Below are 22,185 nucleotides of genomic sequence, written 5' to 3' on the forward strand. Positions count from 1 at the left end.
TCCAGGTGCAGGAGCCTGCCAGCTCCATTCACTCCTTCCACATACCTGCCCTTCTTCCTCCCTCCAGCCTCTTCAGCTCTGCTCAGTCCATGAAAACTGTAAGCTGCCTGGAGCAGGGGTCTACTCTACTCTGCATCCAACACAGCGCCGAGCCCAATGCTGGGTTCCCTTGGGCCAGTCTCTCTCTCTCTCTCTCTCTCTCTCCCTCCCCCTCTCTCTCTCAGCCAGACTTACCTCATGAGGCTCTGGTAAGGACAAAATGGGGAAGGAAGAACCTCATGCACCCCCGAGCTTTTCAGAGAAAGAGCAAAATACGATTGTGACAGACAAGCCGGCCGTTTGGGTGATCCCCGCTCTGCCAGTGATTCACACACACACACACACACACCCCGAATGTGAAAACCAAAGCTGAAGCAGACAGCACCCTGAGCATGTGCTAAGTGTACTGCCCATTAGCACTACCAGGACTAGACCTCCAACCTGTTTCCCCGCCCCAGTGGCTAACTGAGATGATGCCGGGGAAGATTATTTTAGTGCACGGCCATTCTCACACTCCTCTACAGAAACCAATTAATGAGAAAACCCAAAAAGGAGGCTGACCACTGTGACACTGCATGAGTTACCATTTTTATCCCACATCCTTCCAATCGGCCTCTGCTGTGGGCAAGGTAATCTCCAAATTGGTTGTGATTGGACTGTTCAGTCACTAGCAGTGCAGAAATGCTGCAGAATGTCCTGCCCTCAGTAGAGGGTGCCTGTTGCATTCCACATGAGTCTCTGTTCTGGCCGCGCTCCTTCCAGTGGTTCTTCAGCAAATCATACAGAAACCCAGATGACAGGTTTCTTTCTGAAGGCAGGTGGTGCTCATTCTTCAGAGTTCGATATAACACAACTTGGATTTAATTTGGGAGGGAGGAGTGTGAACAGCGGCGTAAAGATTGGGAAACTGTGCCCATGACTTCCTGAGAGCCAGTCTGCTCCTTCCCAGAGCCATGGGATCACACCTCTTCCTGGACTCTGCATCACAGCAGACAGCAAGCGACTGAATTCTCTCCCTTAAACTGACATAAAAATCACCTTCTCTGTACCTAGAAAGCTAGCATGCCAGGGACACAGACTAGCTGGGATCAGTGAGGGGGAAGCAGCAGAACTAGGGCTGCCAACAGAAAAATGTCCTAGCCTCCTAACAGAGGCTTCATGCATGGAAATGGGCAGTTGAAGCATTTCTTGGGCACGGAGGAAAGCAACACCCCACTACAACCTCTGTTGAAGGGACAGGTCATCTTTTGATCCAGGCAGTTAGCAACAGGCTGTTGGAGGAGAGGGTCTTTCGGCAGTGGGGCTTCCTGGCCCCCTCTCAGGAAATACCTTCCTTAGCTGGTGCTGTGTGAACTCCACATGAACATAACAATAAAGAATTCTGTTGCAAGAAAACCCAAACACAGTGACAAGAAAGAAGCCAGGTTCAGTGACCTGTATCAAATGCTGCAAATCAAGCTCATTTGCATGATTACCCTCACTTTGCATAATTTATTGGGCTTCTGCTAGGCAGCTCTGCCAGGCAAGGGAGCCACCCGTCACATCCCGCCACTCCCCCGCTACGAGAAAGCCTCCACAGCATGCGAGGGGCGCCGGTGATGTGACCCGAAGTCACAACCTTCACCCATTTGTTTTGTCCCTGGAACAGGGAAGACTAGAAACGTGATGCGTTCCAAACTGAAAAATGATAAACTGGGATTCTTAGGAAACATTCATTCTGCACCCAGCAGTGGCGTATCTGCCAGAGGGAAATGGGGGGTCAACTGACCCTGGATGCCCCCTATTAGATCACGTAGGGGGTGCCCGGCAGGCTGCAGCAGGCTCCCGGCCCAGCCGCAATGGGAGCCTGCTGCGGGCCCACCGGGTGCCCCTCGGCCCAGCTCCACCAGGCTGCCTGCAACTGCCACCGCCCTCCTGCACCGGCTAAGGTAAGTGTGGCGGGGGGCACCAGACAGTGGGGGGGGGCCCAGGTGCCATTCCCCCTTGGTACACCTCTGGCCCCCAGCACCCTGTTCTGCTGCTTGGCTGCCGTCCTGCAGAACACCAGCACCTATCTCAGGTAGCCTGACCTGAGCCCCCTCTCCCTCGTCCCAGCCGCCTCCTCCCCCACCCACCCACCCACCCAAGCAAGGACAATTCAGCACAATCCAAGGATGTGCAGGAGATGAAAAGGACATCCACCCGCCCGCCCCCCACTCCCACCGATCACGGGGTGTGATTCTTCTGCTCCAGCAGCTTATAAATTATTCTTCCTCCGTCTCTAGAGAGGAGAATTTCAGAAGGTAAAAAGGCAACGTTATCTGAGCCTCACTTCAAAAGGCCACGAGCCGAACATCCAAGGCACCGTGGGCAATCACGGCTTCTTCACGGGCGCGACAAGAGAGCCAAGGTTGGAGCGGTTTCATGAGTCAGGAGGAGTTTTTGCGAAACTGACCTAAACAAGGGAGTCCCCCCCCCCACAGCAGGCCCCAAAAAGTGGGGGGGGGGGCGGGGGGCTCGATTCCCTTGAGTCGCTTCTCTTAATCCACCAGAATCCACAACAGAGAATGAGACTGTGCACAGAATTCACAACAGCTGCACAGCCGCTTGGAAGCCACGGTGCTGCAATCCATGATCCTCACTTCTCAAAACAAGAGAATGGACATTTCCACCATCTTGTGAAAGGCCCGTGGAGCTGGATGTGCAGGAGTGCGGGGCGCCCGCTGATCGGAAAAAACGGCTCTGGGCAAATGATTAGGGGGTTGGAGCGCCTTCTCTACCCAGAAAGTTGAATTTAAAAAAGGCAACTTGTGTGTGTGTGTGTGTGTGTGTGTGTGTGTGTGTGTGTGTGTGTGTGTGTGTGTGAGAGAGAGAGAGAGAGAGAGAGAGAGAGACAGAGACAGACAGACAGACAGACAGACAGACAGACAGACAGACAGACAGAGAGAGACAGAGACAGAGACAGAGACAGAGGGCAACATGATAAAGGTTTATGGAATGATGCATGGGGGGGGGGGCGGGGGCTGAACAGAATTGACAAAGAGACATTTTTCTCCCTCCCCGAAAGTACTACACTGCAAGGGGCTGATGGGCAGTCCATTTAGAACGGGACAAAAGGAAATACTTCTTCACACTGAAACTGATCAAAATGCGGAATTTGCAGACACCCTTAAAAGGGGATTAGAGATTCCTGGGGCAGCAGAGGCTACTAGCTCTGATGACTGAAGGGAACCTCCATGTTTAGAGGCAGTCGACCTGTAAATCCCACTGCCACAAGGCAGCATCAAGGGGGAGGCCTCCGTCTCTCTGCCCTGCTGTTGGACCTTGAAAGGGACTGGATGACTTCTGCACTTGATGGACCCTCAGTGATCTGCTCCAGAAGGGCTCTTCTGATGTTATGAATTGGACGTGTGTTATGTTTCCACACCTTTAAACTCCCCTGTTCTCTGCAGAAATCAGCACGTGAGACATCTGACACCATGAACAGTGGGCGCTGCCTCGCAGCTCAGCTTGTGCTCCGGGGTATTAAGAAAAGAGGTCCAAGTGAACCCAGGGGCTGTCGCCCAGAAGCTGCGCAGCAGGGCCTGCTTGGAGGCTCCTCAGGTGCAAGAGAACGAAGAAACTAAGACGGGCCTCTGAGAACCAGGAGACTCGTCGTCCTCCCTGCCACAAGGGACACCACCCTGGGGACAGCAACGACCCTTGACCCCACTGGAGCCGTGGACATCCCTCCTGCCAATCAGACCGGCAGGTGGCCTGTGGGGGGGGCAGGGGGTTATGTGCCGGCCTGCCTGTGGGGCTGGGCCCTTTCAGAATCCACCCCAGCCTGCCCTGAGCAGCCCCATCCTGCCAGCACCCATCGCTTTCTCCTGGGTCAGATCATGCAAGCGCCAGACATACAGCCCCCGCATCTCACCCTGTCCATCCAAGACACTGCTGAGCCGGGTGGCCCAGGTGAGCTTCAGCCCTGATTAAGTACTTGGATGGGAGGCAAGCAAGGAACCGCAGGGGTGCTACACAGAGACAAGCCATGGCAAACCACCTCTGAACCTCTCTTGCCCTGAATGCCCCATGAGGGGCGGCCATCGCTGGCTGCAGCTTCACAGCACTTCACACACGCGCACGCCCCACCTAGTTAGTATTTGGGCAAGAGGCCACCAAAGGAGTCGATGGTTGCTTCACAGAGGCAGAGAGTGACAGACCACCTCTGTTGGTCTTTGTCCTGACCCAGACAGCCCAGCTAGCCTGATCTCATCAGCTCTCAGAAGCTACGCTGGGTGAGTCCTGGCTAGTATTTGGATGGGAGACCACCGAGAAAGCCGCTTGTCACCATATACATGGGCAGGCAACGGAAGGCTATTTCTGTTGTTCCCTTGACTTGAGAGCCCTGCAGGGTCGCCACGCGTCAGTTTCCGGCCACCCTCCAAGAACCATTTGCCGGTGCCAAACCTTCGCCTGAGCACAGAAGCTCTTTCAAGGGCCCCAGATGCCCACTATGAGCCACCTGCCAAAACACCCACAAGGCCCACTATTTTGAAATTCTCAGCAACTTACCTGTACACTAAGGTGTCATCCGAGGAACTGTTGTACTGGATCTGGTACATCCGAATGCCAGGGATGTGCCACTGAGGGTACCAACGGATCAGCACGGAGGAGGAGGAGAGCTCTGAGGCCACCACCCCCTTTTCCTGAGAGGCCCCTGTTTCGTTGGCACCCGAAGGAAGGGCAGCCTTGGCCGAAGTGAGGATGTCGGAGGGCCCTGCAGCCGCTGGGACTTTGGGGGCAGAGCCATTGGAGAGGTGAGGCAAGGGGTTGACCAGCAGCTCGATCGAAGTGGTGGCATCGCCCGCCGCATTGGAGGCGATGCAGGTGAAGACCCCAGTGTCCTGGAGGGTGGCAATGAGGAGCTCCAGGGTGCCGTTGTCATAAAAGATGGTCCGGGAAGTGTTGGCCACCACCTTGCCTTCTGGAGACACCCAGTGGATGGACGGCTCTGGGTCGCCGGCTCCACGGCAACGAAGGACAGCCGCCTCGCCCTCCGTCACCACCAAGTGCCCCGTGTGGCGAGTGATGACCGGGGGCTCACAGATGAACTCCTCCTCAGGGATAGTCCAGAAATATTTCCCCAGGAGGTCCGGCGGGGAGGCGCAGGTCTCTAGGTCGTCTTCCCTGGTGAGCCTCCGGAGCCACAACAGCTCACAGTTGCAATGCAGCGGGTTCCCTCCAAAGCTGAGGACCAGGGAGGAAAGCGGGGAGCCTTTGGACTTGGCGTACACGGGGATCCGGAGGAAGAGGGGATCGGGAGGGATCTTTTTCAACTTGTTGGACGTCATGTCCAGACGGGCCAACTTGAGAAGGTTGGTGAAGACCCCCTCGGGGACGTACTCGATCAGGTTGTGGTCAAGGTTGAGGGAGTTGACGTTGTGGAGCCGCTGGATGGTGTCCCAGGGGACCTGGACCAGATTGTTGTAGGAGAGATCCAAGTCCTCCAAAGTGCCAACAAACTCATCAAAAGCTCCGGGGGAGATGTCCTGGAGCTGGTTATTGCTGAGGATCAGGTGGCGCAAATTGGGCAGCCCCTTGAGCTGGTCTCCGCCAATGGAGAGGAGGCGATTGTTGTCCAGGTGTAAGGCGCGCAGGCCGCGCAGGTCGGCGAAGGCGGAGGGCAGGATCTGGCTGATGGTGTTGCGCGAGAGAGTGAGGTGCACCAGGCTGGTCATGTTGGTGAAGTCCCTTCGGCGGACAACCGTGATGAAATTGTCAGTCAGGCGCAGCTCCACTGTGCGACGGTCAATCACTGTGGGCACGAAGAGGAGGCCAGTCTTGGTGCAAAGGATGGAAAGAGAGGGCGACAGGTTCTGGCACATGCAGCGCTTGGGACACACCTGAGCCCGGGCCAAACTGCAGAACACCAAAACGGACAGCAGGAGGTACTCCATGGCACTGCAGAGAAGCAGCAAAGAAAAGAGGTACATTGAGGAAATCAGAGGAAAGCAAAGAATAACACAGAGAAAGCAGCTGGTCAAGCCAAGAGGTCTCTGACAGCCTCTGGAAAAGGAGAAGAAGACAAAGAGTTTGGATTTATATCCCGCCACCTTTCTCTCCTGTAAGGAAACTCCAGGTGGCTGACAACCCCCTTTCCCTTCCCCCACCACAACAGAGACCGTGTGAGGCAGGTGGGGCTGAGACAGGCCAGAGAGAACTGTGACTAGCCCAAGGTCGCCCAGCAGGAATGTAGGAGCGCAGAAAGACATCTGGTTCACCAGATAAGCCTCTGCCACTCTGGTGGAGGAGTGGAGAATCAAACACGGTACTCCAGATTAGAATCCACCTTAACCACTACACCACGCTGGCCCCAAAGCACAGGATGCAAGAGGCCAACCCCCACCCCCGCCCCACCCCTGGGCACACAGGGGTCCACTGCCCCTGAGCATGGAGTTTCTATTTAGTGCTCACAGCCAAAAAGCCACTCGCTGACCTCTCGCCTGCCTGACCTCTTCCTGGGCGCCATCTGAGCTGCAGGCGGTCTCAGGACAGCTTGTCCTACTGAATTCCATAAGTTAATTATGTGCTGATTGAAGAGAGACTTCCTTTTTCTCTGTCCTGAACTTGCTGCCAGTCAGTTCTGCTGGATGACCTCAGGGCAGGTATTATGAAAGGGGGGGGCTCTCCCCACTCAAGCCATTCATCCTTTTGTCAGCGTCCTTCCCTGCTAGGCCTTCTGTCATCTGTTTTCTGTGCCATCCTTTTCTGAATCGCAAATTGAGTTTTCCAGATTCAGCCTTGTTGACACTGCCTGTTCCTTCTGAACATTTTAATGCTTTAACAATACCTTGCAAAGAATATGTAAATGTCCTTGGGAAACTACAAAACAGCACCCGTGTCCTTTCTCCTATTCCAGTGGTGGGGAACCTATGGCACAGGTGCCAGAGGTGGCACTCAGAGCCCTCTCTGTGGGCACACACGCACAGAGTTTGTCATGGGGGGGGATCATCCCCCCCCCACACACATCTACACTGGCCTGGGCCGCTGGACTTGCTGTGCATGCACCTCAGCGAGAAGGGAGGCTGGCGGGCCTGGTGCCTGTGCTCCAGGTGGCTGCTGCCCAGGGGGGGGGGGGGGGGCGGCAGAGATGCTAGAGAGGCGCAGAGCAGCGCATGTGGGACTTGCTGGAGGCTACAGCAGGCTGGCCCCTGCTCGAGGGGGTTATTCAGGTTAAATTGCCTCGTTGGCACTTTGCGATAAATAAGTGGGTTTGGGGTTGCAATTTGGGCACTCGGTCTCGAAAAGGTTTGCCATCACTGTCCTATTCTGTCTTAGACATACCTACCCCCAAGCATAAGCTGCACTCTATTAGCCAAGAGGGCTAAGAAGAGCCTCCAGGCTCAGAGGAAATCTGCCTGCCTTTCCCTCCATTCATTTTTTTGCCAAACTTTTCTGTGTGGGGAGAAACTGGGGGGGAACCAGCCTTATTTTTTTCTGCAAATCGATGCATTCCACGTTTAACGGGGGGAGTGCCTTATACATCTATGACAACAGTAACAGTTTTGCAAAAGGGGATTAGAACTCACAAGCAGAAACACAAATAACCCAACAGAACTTAAAATATATTCTCCACTAGATTAATCTAAGGTTGCCAACTGCCTGGAGAAAGAAAAAAGTCTCCTGTCATTTCAACAGAGATCTATTTACCAGGTGATGCGACTGTCATAAAAAAGTTTCAGGACATTTTTCTCCAGATCTGTTGGCAACCCTCTGCTGACTGGGAAAACCTCACTTGCAGAGCCCAGGAACCAACAGCTGAGGTTCCTGAGAGGTTACACAAACCTGCTGTCTGTCTGTCCCTGCCAGATCTTCCTAGACTCTACTCCCATGAAGGGGGGGGGGTGTCCTGGCACTACCAACCATCCCCTCTAACAGGCCTTGAGCTGTTCACGAACTGACCAACATCTCTCCCCTTCTGTGTGAGGACTGACCAATCGTGAAAAGCAGAGGCACAGAACACCACGATTCCTGCCAGCAAACATCAGAGGAGATGAATATTTCATGATCAAACACTAGCGAACAAACACAAGGCGTGGAATCTGGTAAACATCAATTATCAGCTTAATTCATCTCAAATTACCAAATATCAAACATTGATTTAAACAAAAAGAAGAAGAAAACTAAAACACAAAGAAGTCCGTTCAAGTGCAGGGGAAATATACAGCCCTGGTTTTTTCTCTCCCCAAAGGCTAGCTTGCAAAGGCTAGCTTGCAGGGCACTGAGCCTCGGGGGCATCTCCTGCATCTTGCACTGCTCAAAGAATAATTGATTTAGTTACTCCAGTTGTACCCAGCCTTTCTCCCCAATAGGGATCCAGTGCAGATTATATCATTCTCCCTTCCTCCATCTTATCCTCACAACAACCCTGTGAGGTAGGTTAGGCTGAGATAAACTGGCCCAGTGTCACCCAGCGAGCTTCTATGGCACAATGAGGATCTGAATCTGGGTCTCCCAGCCTCTAGTCCAACGCTGGAACCACCTTCTCTCTCAATGAGAACACATACTGCATTGTGGTGCCCCACAGCCTTGGCAGAAAAACTCCAGTCAAAGTGGTCCTGGGGCAAACGGAGCTTGGACCCAGCCAGTGATGAGGACAGAGAGGGGCTCACAAGGGGCAACAAGGAAACCCACCCCCATCACAGTGCTGGTGACCCCGCTCAGCTCACCCCTGGCTACCTGACCTCCGGGAACTCTCTCCCTCAGTTGGACTGGTCCACCCCTGCTGGTAAGCAGCTTGGCAGGCCAGAAGTTAGACCTCAGAGAGAACAGGTTAAAATACAATATATTCCACATGTAAGAGCCCCACGTCCACCCCAAGGCTCGACCCATGCTCCTCTGAGAGCAGAGCACATGGCTGAAATCTCCCAGGAGCACACATGAGATGGGATCAAACATGGATCAGCCTGATCCTGGGCGGGGGGGTGTCGGGAGCGAGCCAGGGACCCCCTGAGTGCCAAGGAGAGGCTCTTCCCCTGAGCCAACAGCCCCTCTGCTCCACCTTTGCTCCAGCCCACCAGCAATCCGGAGGCCAGGCAAGTTTAGATGGGGGGCTGGGGGGAGCAAGACGTGTTCTACAACAGCTGCAGCCTGTGAGCTTCAGGTAGCACACTGCATGGTGCCTCGGTGTGCAGATGCACAGCAGTGGTGCAAACGGCAGCATACAGGATTGCCAGACTCCAGGGGGTACCTGGAAATCTCCCAGAATTACAGCTGGCCTTCGGAATATAGAGATCAGTTTTCCTGGAGAAATGGCTGACTTGGAGGGTGGGCTCAAAGTCTCTCCTACCCTCAAACCCTCTCCTTCCAGAGATCCACCTGCCAGATCTCCAGGAATTTGCCAAGGTAGAGTTGGCAACCATTGCAGCACATGCAGCACATTCATCAGCACAGCCCATTTTTATCCCACTCTTTCTCAAAGGAGCCTGGGGCATCTTAAACAGTATTTTTTCCACCTCACTCTGTCCTCACAGCAACCCTGCAGGACAGGTTGAGCGAAGAGTGTGCAACGAGCCCCAGGTCAGTCTGTGGACTTCATGGCATGGTGAGGATCCAACCTGACACTAACCTCCACACCACCTTGCCAGGCTACACGCTGGGATATGCTTTCTACATGCCCTGGAAAGAGATAAACCGTTGAGAACAAGTCTAACTATTCAGGCTTTTGACAGGAGTAAATAAGCCCCCCCCCCCCAAGAGCAGAAAGCCAAGGTAGCAAGAAACCCTGGATTCAAATTTCCATCCTTCCATGAATCTCAACTGAGTGATCTTGGGCCAGTTACTCTCTCAGCCTGCCTCAAAGGGTTGTTGTGCAGAAAAAAATGAAAAGGGGAGGGAGAACACTTAGTTCCTTGGGTGTAAGGGCAGGATATGCATTGGTAGGAATGGCACAACCTTCAGGTAGGACCTGGAGATCTTCCCCCCCCCCCCCCCGAATTACATCTCATCTCCAAACTACAGAGATCTGTTCCGCTGGAGAAAATGGATGCTTTGGAGAGGGGGGGCTTCATGGTCTTGTACCCCTGCTGTCCCTGTCCTCCCCAAATCCCCAGGAGATTCCCAACCTGGATTGGGCATTACTGCCCCCCCCCCGCCCCAAGGGTGGCAACCGTGGGGCCCTTCACTGGCACGTGGGCAGCCAATGGGGAGGCGAGGGGCACGGACCAGGCTCATTCTCTCTTTTGCCGGGGCCTTGGCTGCATCTGTGCTTCGCAGTGTAACGCAAGACCCCCAGGAGACGGCTCCTCTTCATTCAGGCTGCCCGTCCTTCCACTATCTGCATATATCTCTGTCAACCGAGGGCACATCAGACCCAGCAGGCTCCAGTTCATAAAAGCTCCTGCCGTGATAAATTGGTTTGCCTCTCAGGTGCCACAATCCTCCCTGCACGCCTCGATTTATTCAAGCCTTTCTGAGGAACAGAACGCAGAGGAGGGCAGGCTGCTGCCCCCAGGACCCACCGCCAGAACCTGGAGATGGACAGGTAAGAAGAGAACAAACAAGACTCCGGCTCTGCAGGCTCTGAGGAAGGGTCCAGCTCTCCCTGCCTACGTGTGGTGCCCGAGAGCGCCAGGCACACTCGCTCGCTCGCCCGCCCCCTCCTCTCTCCTGCCCACGACTGACTCACCCGCCTCCCTCTTCCCTGCCTCGGCCCAACACGGCTTCCCTTTCCCCAGCATCGCTGGCTGCCGTCACCACCGACAACGCAAAGCCGGCCGGAAGGAAAGCATCCGAGGGAGCACTCGAGGTCTTGGAACAAAACAACCCAGCGCAAATCCAATTGTGCTCCAAGGCTGGCGCCGCCGCTTGCAAACAACCCAGGGAAGATGGGTGGGAGCAGACCAGCCTGCTCTTCCGCACAGGGCCTGACCTCCGGGGAGGGGCCGGTGGGGTTTCACCAGGCGTCAAACAAAGCTTAAAAGCTTGCGCCAAGGACAGACCAGGATAGCCCAGCCAGGCAGCTGGGAGGCAGGAGGAACCGCTACATTTCGCTGCCTGCTTTCCATCCTCTCCTCTGCTTTGCTTGCTCCAAAGGGGAGGGGGTACATCCCTCCATCCCCCCCCCCCACACACACCAGCCATCCTCCCGCCCACATCCTGCCAACTCATGAGATATCACTGGCCCACAGGGTGCCAAGCATCCTTCTGCACCCATAAGAACTAGAAGCTTGGTTTTTTAAAAAATAAAAAAGTGGAAAAGGAAATGGAGAGCTCGGGATACTGAATTCTGCAGCCAAGAGCAAGCCAACAGCTGCTGGGAGAGGGAGGCAGAAGGGCTTTAAATATTTAAATAAATAAAATGTGCTTCAAGTAACCCTCGGGATCCCAGCCAGTTTGTGTAAGTGCATCTGGGAAAGAAGCCATCTCCCCCCCGCCCCCCCACTGAGTGGCTGCAGCTGACCTGCGTGCACCTGGGGTTCGTACACAGGCCTCTGAGGTCAGGTTGCAGGGCAGCCCGGCAGCCTACACCTTGGGGTCTTTCTTGAGGGCATGGATGGTGGGTGGGCATGCCCCCCTCCTGGGAGGTTTGAGCAACATGCTGACTCAGCATTCCACTGCTACCACTTCTCAGTCACCAGCCCACCATGACCAGAGCATCAGCCAAAGGAGGGGGCACAGGCAGAGCCCAGGAAGAGGGCCACAGAACTGGGGGAAGTGCCCGGGGCGGCCAGCTGCCTCCAAAACAAAAACACGGATCTGGATCAGGGCCACCGTGAAAGGGAGGAAGGGGAAAAACCAACTCTTCCCCATCCCTCCCCTCACCTGTACTGGGAATTAAGTCAGTGGGGGTTTTCTGATAAGCCCCTTTTCCCCAGCACTCCAGCCCCAGAGTTGGCAACTCCAAGTGTGGAAATGCCTGGAGATCCGAGGGTGGCAACTGGCCGAGTGGGATTTGGGGAGAGGAGAGCCCTTGGCAGGCTAGAATGCGACGCAGCCCACCTCCCAAGGCAGCCGCTCACTCCAGGAGGAGTGGAATCAATGTTTTAAATTAATAAATGAGTAAGTCATCTCTGTGCATCAGCTGTAGTTCCAGGAGATCTCCAGCCGCCACCTGGAGGATGGCAACCATAATTTGGGACCCAACCCCTACCCCGAAACACCTGCTTTTTGCTGCATAATGGGTGCCCTCATCACAACGGCTCAACACTGTGCTATTCAGCGCCAAGAAGTTGCAAGGAGGACGGTCTCTAAGCTCTTAAGGCAGGCTGGGCTCCCCTCTCCCGCTGTACTGACTCTCCACTTTCCATGCTCCCAGCGCATGCTCAGCCTTCACCAGGCCTTTTGGGGAAGGTTTTTGTCTCGGTTAATTCACAAAGTCACATTTTTTGGCATTCCTTGTTGTGGGGGGGGGATCCTTCTCTGTGGGTTTCGTGTCACCACTTCACCATAGATGTATGATAATAACACCCCCAATGGAGTAAAGCGTTTGTATTAGATGAAGCGTGATTAGAGTCCGAGACGAGGATCTGGGAGACTCGGGTTCAAATACTCATGCCATGCAAGCTTGTTGGGTGACTCTCAGCCTAACCTACCTCACAGGGTTGTTGGGGAGGGGAGGAGAATGATGAAAGCTATTGTGGGTCCCCACTGGAAAGAGAAAGGGAGGTATCAATGAGGTCAATAAAAACAGACTAAGTACATTGCAAAGCACACTCACACACAGCCAACGCTCAGCACAGACAGTGGAAAAAATGCAAATTGAAACTAAAATCTAATTTGTAAAAAGAGAGAAGGGGGTAGCCAGCACTCTTTGTTAGATGGAAAAGGCCATTCCAATAAAATTCCACTTTCTTACTGCCCATCACAGCAAGGACCCAGAAGCAAAGGGAAAAAGAAACGGGCCTTTATTTCACAGCCGTGCCGATTAAAATTTCTCCTTGCAGATTAATCAACCAAACGTCTGGTTCATCCATCTCCTGATTAAGGGCTACAACCTAAATTAATATTTATATAGCTCTTTTGTAAGAGTTCGGAGTCTCGCCCGTAAATCTCTTGGCCGTCCTCGAAGTCACAGATAAGAGGGAGGGGGGACAACCAAGATGAATGGCAAAGTCCTTGCCTGAGGCTGCCAAGCCAGCGAGTTCAGGGCGATGGGATCTGAACCAGCCATTGCCTGGCCCAGCCCAGCCTCTTAACCACTACTAGACAATGCTGTAGTGGGGAAGACAGGAGAGCCCTTGAGAGATCCCACCCCTCACAGGGAAAACGGTGCTGGGTCTAAAAGGAAAAGTAACTGGGGACCCAGTGGGTTGCCATTACAAACATAGAGCTGGAAGGGACTTCACCTATCTAGTCCAGCTCCCTGTACAATGCTGGAAATTCACTGGCCGTCTTTAAGCAGCAGCTGAACAAACAAACACGGTCACCCAGCTGGTGAGTGCTGCACAGCGGGGAATCAAACCTTCGTGATGATCCGGGATGGCTGGAATAGATGGCCTGCATAGCCCCTTCCAACTCTATGGTTTTATGAGATCTGGCCCCTGCAGGCCATCTCTGACTGAGCTTTGGTTGCTGGCACCAATTGGCCTTGGGGGGGGGAGGAGGAGGAGGAGGAGGAGGGTAGCTCAAGGTCACCCAGCTGGTGTGTGCTGGAGTGCACAAGCTAATTTGGTTCACCAGATAAGCCTCCACAGCTAAAGGGGCAGAGCGGGGAATCAAACCTGGTTCTCCAGATTACAGTGCACCTGCTCCAAATGTGCTTCAAGTAACCCTTGGCTAGCCCAAGGTCACCACAACACACTGGCTCTCTCAACAAGACACCTGCGATCAGCCAGGTGACCGTCAAGAGTCTGCATCTCACCAAGTCCAGCCATGCAAGGGTAAACAGGCCAGTCCGCTCCAGCCTTTGTCAGCGGGTAAAGATGTTTCCAGAAAGAGAAATCACTTTGGGGTTGCTCTTCCGCACAGTTTGTTACAATTAAGAGCAATGAGGTAGACAGAATTAAATCCGAGGGTGGATGGTGGGCTACTTCCAGCCATCACTGACTAATTAATTAATGAAGAGCGTAATTAGGAGCTATTTTGCTTTTGCTGACGGCATGGGAATCCGGGGGCCCAAGAAGTTCAGGAGAAGTTCAGGCAAGAGGTAGCTTTCCCCTTGTGGAATAGAGCCTTTGTGTTAGAAATAGAAGAATTAATGACCGCAAAAAAGGAATGAGTGATAATCACATTTGAAAGAGATGTTAAGGTTTGAGAAAATTACGAACTATTATCTGGAGGAAACAAAAATGGGAGATCTTAGATCAGGGTTGAGGAAGCACAATGGTCCCTGGGAACTCACTGCCCCTTGAAAACAGGAAGCAGTCCCCATCACAGGAGGGGAGGAGTAGTATCCCTTTTCTTAGGCACAAATGAGGCGTTATGGCTTTTAAGTGGCCAGGTTCTCATGGTAGCTGCGGGGACCTAATTGCCCTTTAAAGAGTCACAGGGGCCTGATTCTGCTCAGGACCCCAGCATGGGAGGGCAGGGCCTTCTACCTCCCCACCACCACCATTTCCCCCAGCTTGAATGGTCCAGATTCTCACCGGCCCCGTTTTGGAAGCGCAGGTACACAGAAACCGACACCTGACTTGTTAGAGGCCATGACCCGTCACCTGCGTGCTCTCTCCCTCTCTCTCCCTCTCTCAGGCACACAAAACTCAAGACCAACAAAAGGAATCCCTGTTTCACCCTCTGGCTGGCAGAACTCGTGGCTGGGTTTGCCCGCAGCAGGCCTCTGATGGTCAGGGGTTGGGCAGCAGCTGGCAGGTGAGGAGTGGCTCACCTGACAAACCCCTTTTGGAAACAGGATGGTGGACTAGATTCAAGTGTTGATCTGCTCCAGCACAGCTACTCTTACATGGAATGAGATTCTGCATAGATTAAGGGAGGATATTTTCTCAAGCTTTCTGAGGACTAGAAACTTGGAGGGGTCAGACTGATCTTGAGGTCTTCAACACTGGGCTGTCTTCTGATCTGTGCTTCCCCTTGGGATTTTCAGAAGGCAGCCCAGGTATTGGCCTGCTGTGAACCCATCTAATAGTTAGCTGGCAGCTTCGCCCCCTTCAATCAAGCTAAGGCAACAAGAGGAGGAGAAGAGTTGGATTTATATCCTCCCTTTCTCTCCTGTAAGGAGACTCAAAGGGGATTACAATATCCTTCCCCTTCTCTCCCCCCCCCCGCCCACAACAAACACCCTGTGAGGTAGATGAGGCTGAGAGAGCTCCAAAGAACTGTGACTAGCCCAAGGTCATCCAGCAGGCATGTGTTGGGAGTGCATGGGCTAATCTAGCTCCCCAGATAAGCCTCAACAGCTCAAGGGCAGAGCGGGGAATCAAACCCAATTCTCCAGATTAGAGTGCACTTGCTCTTAACCAGTACACCACGCTGGCTCTCACCAAGTGAGACCACAGGGGCCACAGTGCCACACTTATGCTTTAGGCAAAGGCAAACACATTCAGGCCTGCCCATTTACATTCAAGACAACGCCGCAGGCACTTTCAGACCAACCGTGAGTGTTCCACAGTTGCATTCATTTGTTTGGAGTGATGCACAAAACCCCGGGGCACACAGTTCAGATCCTGAAACCCAGTTGGCAAAACACTGGGGGCGGGGCAGCCACGGGATGCACACACAATAATCCCCAGGAAATCAGGGGAAGGACCTTGGCCCAAGATGTGCTGCCCCACCAACGGCATATTGCCCCGTGCCGTCTTCCGGCTGGGGCTGGGCAGAGGCCAAGAGCAGTGGGGGGCATCTGGCCGAGATGTGAACAAATCCACACACAAAGCTGCTTTACACAGAATCCGCTCTCTGGGGTTTCGAAGAGGCGGCTCCCCTGTTCTGAGATGTCTCTGCTCCTGACTGCTTTTGTCATGCAGTAGTGTGGGGTGGAGGGGGGGGGAGGGAGAGGGGAATGTATGATGCCAGAGAATCAAAGGCCCTCTACATCCACCCCCCCCCCCCGCTCTCTAGATCACCTCCTCCACCCAGCTCCCCACTTTACCCTCCACAATCCAGATGACTCATGCACACCGTACAGCCCACACGCTGCAGGGAAATGGGGCAAGTGTCCAGGTATCCAGTGCTTTTCCGGTCTGAACCAACGGGGCAAACTGAGGCACAGAGAGCCTCATAAATGAAAGGAATTTACCACACACCACAAACACACTGGGCCCAGAAGGCTAAAAATCCGCATTTTCTTCCTCCAGAAAATGCGTTCGAACTAATTTATGCAAACAGGCATCAATTTACATAATTGGCACAATACATTAATATTGCAAGGCTCTGGGCCCTGTTTGTTTGTTTGTTGTTTGTTTGTTACCGGATTTATTTCAGATACATGAGAAGGCAGAACTTGGGGGAGCAGCCAACCCAGAGGCAGAAGCCCCCCGCAGGGAGCTGTTCTGGTACCCCAAACTAGTGGAAAGCTTTTGTGGAGATATTGCTGGGGCACAAAAACACTGTGGAACACTCAATGCACTGGGGGCCGCATCCCATTCCTGCCCAGAGGACCCCCAACCTACATGCACAGGAAGACCCTTGTCTAGGTCCCGACGTGGATTTCCCCCAAAACCTTTATCCACATCTGAGGACTATAAACTTGAGAAAGGAAAGGAGGGAGTTTGCCCCCCAGTACTAACACCTGACTGCTGGTACTGGGTGATGCTTGGATCACACGCCCACAATTTTGCCTCTTGTTGGGAGAAAAATCCCACCTTTCTCTATCGACTACTTCCATTGATTAATATCTACTTCATTTTGAAAGACAGTCCAGTTGTGGCTTCTCCCAAATTCACCACACCCCCTCCCAGCACAGGCGCCTCTTCTGGACCAGCCTCTGTGGCTCCGTGGCTGAGCTCCTGCTTGGCCTGTAGAGGCCCCTCCTGGTTCTATCCCCAGCAGCAGCAGCAGCAGCAGCTCCAGTGGACGGGGCCAGGCAAGGGCCAGCCTCTGTTGGGGGCCCTGCAGAGCAGCTCCCCGTCAGAGCAGACAATACTGGCTCGGAGGGACCAGGGGTGTGAATCAGCCTCACGCTTCATGGGGAGGGGCTGTGGCCCGAAAGACTCCAAAGGAGAATCAATGCAACCGTGGCAGAGCGTCTCTTGGGCCAGCAAAAGGCCCCGGGCTCCGTTCTGTAGCATCTCCAGCTAAATGGAGGGGGGGGGGGGGGGGTTGGCGAAGTCTTCAGCCTGAAGCCCTGGAGAGCAGCTGCCAGCTTGTGCAGACAAGGAGTGCAGGTGTGTTAAGTGCTGTCAAGTGCTGGTGTGAAAACCCTCAGCCTGAGACCCCGGAGACCCGCTTCCAGGCCAGGGCCAGCCGTCTGAGGCAGCAGCAAAGCTGCTACTGGGGGGGAAATGCTCCACCACTGAGCTCCAGAATTGCACAAAGCACCAGATCCCAAGGGAGGGAGCTAAACTGGGATGCTAAATCTGGCTAATTGGGAGCCCAGCCAGCAGCCCAGCAGGCGCCCCGACACAGTCCCCCCCGCCCCGCTGCTGCCCCACCATCTGGGGCGAATCTGCTTTCTCCTCCTCCAGGCCTCGGAAACCGCGCAGAAGTTGGCCACGGGCACGATGTCCAGCCAGGAGAGCCCGAAGAGGCCCCTCGCGAGCCGAAAGCTCCCCCCCCCGCACCCCACCCCGGCCCCTCCTCTGCCACAGCGCCGAGCAGCGACAGTCCCCATCTGGCCCGCAGGGTGCCCCACTCACCCTCGGAGCCTCCTCCCGAGAAGGGGCCGCCTGGAGTCCAGGAGGAGGAGAGGCGCCTCCTTTGTCCCCGGGGCCAGGCAGGGGAGTCGGCGCGCAGGACCGCTCCCTGCCGGCCCCTAGAGCTGCGAAGGGCGAGATGCGCTCCAAGCCTCGCGCGGCCCCGCTCCGTGGCTGGCGAAGGCGGCAGCGAGCAACCCGCCCTCCGGAGCCAGAGCAGCCCCAGAAGGGCCCGCCGCCGCCTCCCTCGCCTGCCCATCCGTCTTCTCGGCAGGCAAAGCCCAAAATGGCACCGGAGGAGAGGAACTTTTCTTTCCAGCCCGGTGAAGCCGGCGAGACGGGCGGTGGCAGATCATGCGACGAAAGATGGAAGCCGCCTTCGCTCCTCCGGCCTGCGCCCCGGGGGGCGGGGGAAGGACTGGGCGGGGGTGCCTACGCCGGGGTGGACAGGGCACTCTGCACGTGCCCCAAAGCCCCTGCCCCGCCATCCTGCCCGGGTGGTAAAGCCGGATCCCGGGGCCAGGAGCCCTCCAGCCCCGCCCTGGGCGCCGAGCCTCCGAGAGGGCAGGAAGGCCGTCTGCGCCGCTCCAGAGGCTCTGCAGGGCTCAGCCCCACGAGGCTGGGTCGGCTCCGCGCTTCACCCTCCGGCGCCCCTTGGGCTGAGCTGCAGGAGGGTGTCCGCGGCCGGAACGTGGGGGTCCTCCTCCGCGCGCCCCCCCCCCCCGCCCCCAGTGCGCGCCCAGTTCCCCAACGGTGCCTCCCCTCCCCTCCAGCCTCCGCCTACCTGGCTGGGCGGTCGACGCCGGCGCCCCACGGCAGCAGCCGGGCCAGGTCAGCCCCCGCGGCGCCCGGCCTCCCCGCCGCCCCCGGGCCCGCCAAGGTGCCGTCCGGCTGCCTCGCCCCAGCGCCGCCCGCAGGCTCTTGAGCCGCTCTCGCCGCCGCGCCGGCCTCCTCGCCCCGGCCGCGCCGCTGGGCCCGCCTGCCCGCGGGGTCGCTTGGTCGGCCGGCTGGCCGGCCAGCCAGGCACTCTACCGGGGCCGGCCCGCGAGGGGGCAGCGCGGCAGCCAGGCGGTGCGGGCCGGGGGAGGGGGGGCTCCGGGCGGCGGCAGCGGCAGCGGCAGCGGGAGGAGAAGGCGGAGCCGGCCGGGCCCCGCCCCCCGCCCCCCAGTCCGTGCGCGGGCGAAGCAGCCGGGAGCGTCGAGGCTGGCGGGGCGGGGGGGCGACGGCGACGAAGACGACGACAGGGGTCTCGCCGCCAGCCGCCGCCCCTTGTGGCCGTGGCTCCTTCGCAGCCAGCCGGGCAGGGGAGGGCAAGGGAGGGGCGCTCAGAAGTCTGGTTGCAGCTCCCCGCCCCCCTCCGCCCTCCCCCCCCGCCCGTTGTGGCTGGACTCGCTGACTTGAGCTTTCCGCTCCTGCCCTCGCCTGACGGGAGGCGCCGCGGGGAGGGGCTTCCTGATCTGGGGGCTGGTGGGGGGGGTCGCGAGGAGGGGCGCCGCGGTCTCCCCCCCACCCCCCGGCATCGTTGCGACCAGAGACCGGCAAGCGGGGATCCCTGGAGCCCCATCCTCAGCGGCAGACCTCGGCCCCGCCCCTTCTCAAGGCTTTCGATCAGGCTCCGCAGGGCAGCGTGCCAGGCCAGCCGCCCGCTCCTCGGCCCTCTCCTCGGCCGGCCGGGTGGGTGGGTGGGTGGGTGGGTGGCGCAGCCGGGGCTGGAGCATCGCCTGGGCACAGCGGAGCTGCACGGAGCTCGACACACTCCGCAGAACTAATCGGGGCAGCGTTAAGATTGACGAGGAAGCTGAGGAAGGGGTGAAGAAGGACCTCACAAGGAAGAACAGAAGAAGAGTTGGATTTATATTGCCCCTTTCTCTCATGTTAGGACACTCAAGGGGGCTTACAATCTCCTTTCCCTTGTGCCTCCCCCCTACAACAAACACCCTGTGAGGTGGGTGGGGCTCAGAGAGCTCAGAAGAACTGTGACTGGCCCAAGGTCACCCAGCTGTCATGTGTTGAAGTGCACAAGCTAATCTAGTTCCCCAGATAAGCCTCCACAGCTCAAGTGGCAGAGCAGGGAATCAAACCCAGTTCTCCACAAGCATTATTCCCAAGGGACCTGCCAGCTCATTCTCCAGTCCTCCGAACTGGACGCTGTACTTTACTGAGCGTGATACTGTTTGTCACGGATGGACTCACAACTTAGCCTACCAGGCCATTGAGTTTTTCATGTCTCTAACCATTGGGAAGAGTGCAAGCATATTGCCTTTGCAACACCCACAGTGTGAGGGTATGCAATTTGTTTATTGAAATTTGCCAGTCTTTATTTTGTGTTGAGTTCATTGCGCTTTTTCTTTTATGATCTGTGCTTGATGCTTAAACTTGTCTATCATCAGTTGGTTCAACTGCAGAACCTGCCCTGCCAATAACAAGAATCCTTTGAGCATGTGCAAAGTGCCTTGCAGGGGAATTGCCACATTTGCCTTCCTCTGCATAGAGAAGTAGAAAGCAGCTGCAAGGGCAAACAGCACCACTGACAGGTGGGGGGGGGGAGGGGCGGTATCTCTGCCTGGCTGGGCTTTCTCTGCCCAGAGCCAAAGAACTCCAGTCCAGCTGCAACCCACTTTCAGGTAGCTCCAGGTCAGCATTTCTAGCCAGGGATCAGGCAGGGCCTGCTGGCTCAGCAAAGGTATAAATAAAGCCTCTCCCCCAAGTACCTGCTGCCCAAAGACAGGCACTGATACAGAAACAGGAAAGCGGGGAGGGAAAGGTCTGCGTAGTGCTAGCACTTTTGCACCCTGACTTCCAAGGAAAATTCCCACCTTTCTCCGAGCACACACAGCCCCCTTGGGAGGAAGGAGAGAGACGGGCACCTGAGCCCACCAATGAGAGGAAAGGATCCTGCCCCAGCTGCTGGTCCCCTGCCCTTTTCCCAAATGGTGCTCAACAGAGCAGAGGCTGCCTAGAAGCCACAGCCTTTGCCCTGGGAGACCCCCTCCTCCTGTGGGGGGCTGGGATGAGGGGATGCTCCCAGCAACCCCTCTGGGGGCTCCAGAAGCCCCTGGGGCTGTGGGCTGATGGTGCCTCAGGAAAGCGCAGGAAGCCCTTTGGTGGAAGGAAGCCTTTCCCTCTGGAGGAAAAAAGAAGAGTTTGGATGTATGCCCCCCCCCCTTCTCTCCTGTGAGGAGGCTCAAGGCGGCTGACCAGCTCTTTTCCCTCCCCCTCCCCACAACAGACACCTTGAAAGGGGCTGAGAGAGTTCAGAGAGAACTGTGACAAGCCCCAGCAGGAACACATACAAGCAGTCCCAAACAGCTTTCTAGCAACCGGGTGCAAAGTCCACGGTGCAGAACTGGTTCCCGCAGGCAGGGGCAGTGCAGGGACCATCTCCTGATGCCCCCCAGGGACCGTGCCGCGTGGCGTGCCGCGCCGCGGCTCCAAAACTCCAGGTGGGGGAACCATTTCTCTGTGCTGCAAAGGTGCCTGGTTCGTTGCTCACACCACATGTGTCAAATGTATGCACAACTCAGAGCCATCTTTGCTGAGGCGTGGAAGCAAAGACAGCCCCGGTCCTATCTGGCTGAAACCAAGTGATGCAACAGAATCATTACTGAAGGGTCTTCGAGCGTCCTTGGGAGGGGCCCCGGCTCAGTCACAGAGCATCTTCACAGCACACAGAAGTTCCCAGGTTCAGTCCCCAGCATCTCCAGTTAAAAAAGCACCACGCAGGAGGTGATACAAAAGGCCTTTCTCTGCCTGAGGTACCTTGGAGAGCAGCTGCCAGTCTGAGTAGAAGATACTGGCTTGGATCGATTAAGGGTCTGATTCAGCAGAACTCCGCTTCATGCATGCTCAGTTCCTAGACCAAACTGTGCTCCAGAGATTGCTGGGAGCTTTCTTGTGATGCTGCGGCGAAAGGCCCCCCAGCACAGCCATCTTTGTCGTCTTCTGTGATTACCTAAAAGGAAATAGGAGATGATGCAGTGATTGTAATTGAATATTAATAATGAATTGGAGTTACCTGTTGGATTCATGACTGCAACTGTGGGAGGTTTATGCTTTGGTCCTTCTCCATCAATGATACATGTCTATGAAGAAATATATTACGTTACAGGGGTTGGTAACTTATACCAGAACATATTTACCTGTTGGATTTCTGACTACAGCTTACAAAGATATTTTCTTGAGTCCTCCTCCATGATAAAAGAAAAAAACATTTAATTGCTTCAAGAAAAAGTAGAATGGAGTTGGACATCAAAGCTATACATTTTACTCACCTGTTGGATTTCTGACTGTATTTTATAAGTTTAAAATATGTTTCTATGTATTTATTTATTTGGTTAGTTGATTGGCTGATATTCACTTCATTAAACTGTAGTGGTTCATACACTTATGTTGTTGGGAATTGTCGTTATATTTGTCTCAACATTTAATACATGTTCAT

General features: G+C 55.5%; 1 protein-coding gene across 4 annotated transcripts in view; it reads right to left on the reverse strand.

The window, feature by feature from the left end:
• Nucleotides 1–19,010, reverse strand: part of LOC125434224 (leucine-rich repeat and fibronectin type III domain-containing protein 1-like protein) — a 30,723-nt gene extending 11,713 nt beyond the window's left edge. For 2 of the 4 annotated variants that reach the window (XM_048499296.1, XM_048499293.1), the window contains exons 1-2: nt 10,688–11,151; nt 4,573–5,961 (exon numbers count right to left, since the gene is read on the reverse strand). In XM_048499296.1, coding sequence (XP_048355253.1) covers nt 4,573–5,961; nt 10,688–11,142 — 1,844 coding nt within the window. In that variant the 5' untranslated portion in view covers nt 11,143–11,151. Of the gene's footprint in view, nt 1–4,572; nt 5,962–10,687; nt 11,152–17,750; nt 17,859–18,531 lie in introns of those variants that run through there. The other 2 variants (XM_048499294.1, XM_048499295.1) reach the window with 2 other exon arrangements.
• Between the last annotated feature and the right edge of the window lie 3,175 nt (nt 19,011–22,185).

This window comes from Sphaerodactylus townsendi, linkage group LG06 (assembly GCF_021028975.2).
Source record: "Sphaerodactylus townsendi isolate TG3544 linkage group LG06, MPM_Stown_v2.3, whole genome shotgun sequence".
Taxonomy (NCBI): domain Eukaryota; kingdom Metazoa; phylum Chordata; class Lepidosauria; order Squamata; family Sphaerodactylidae; genus Sphaerodactylus; species Sphaerodactylus townsendi.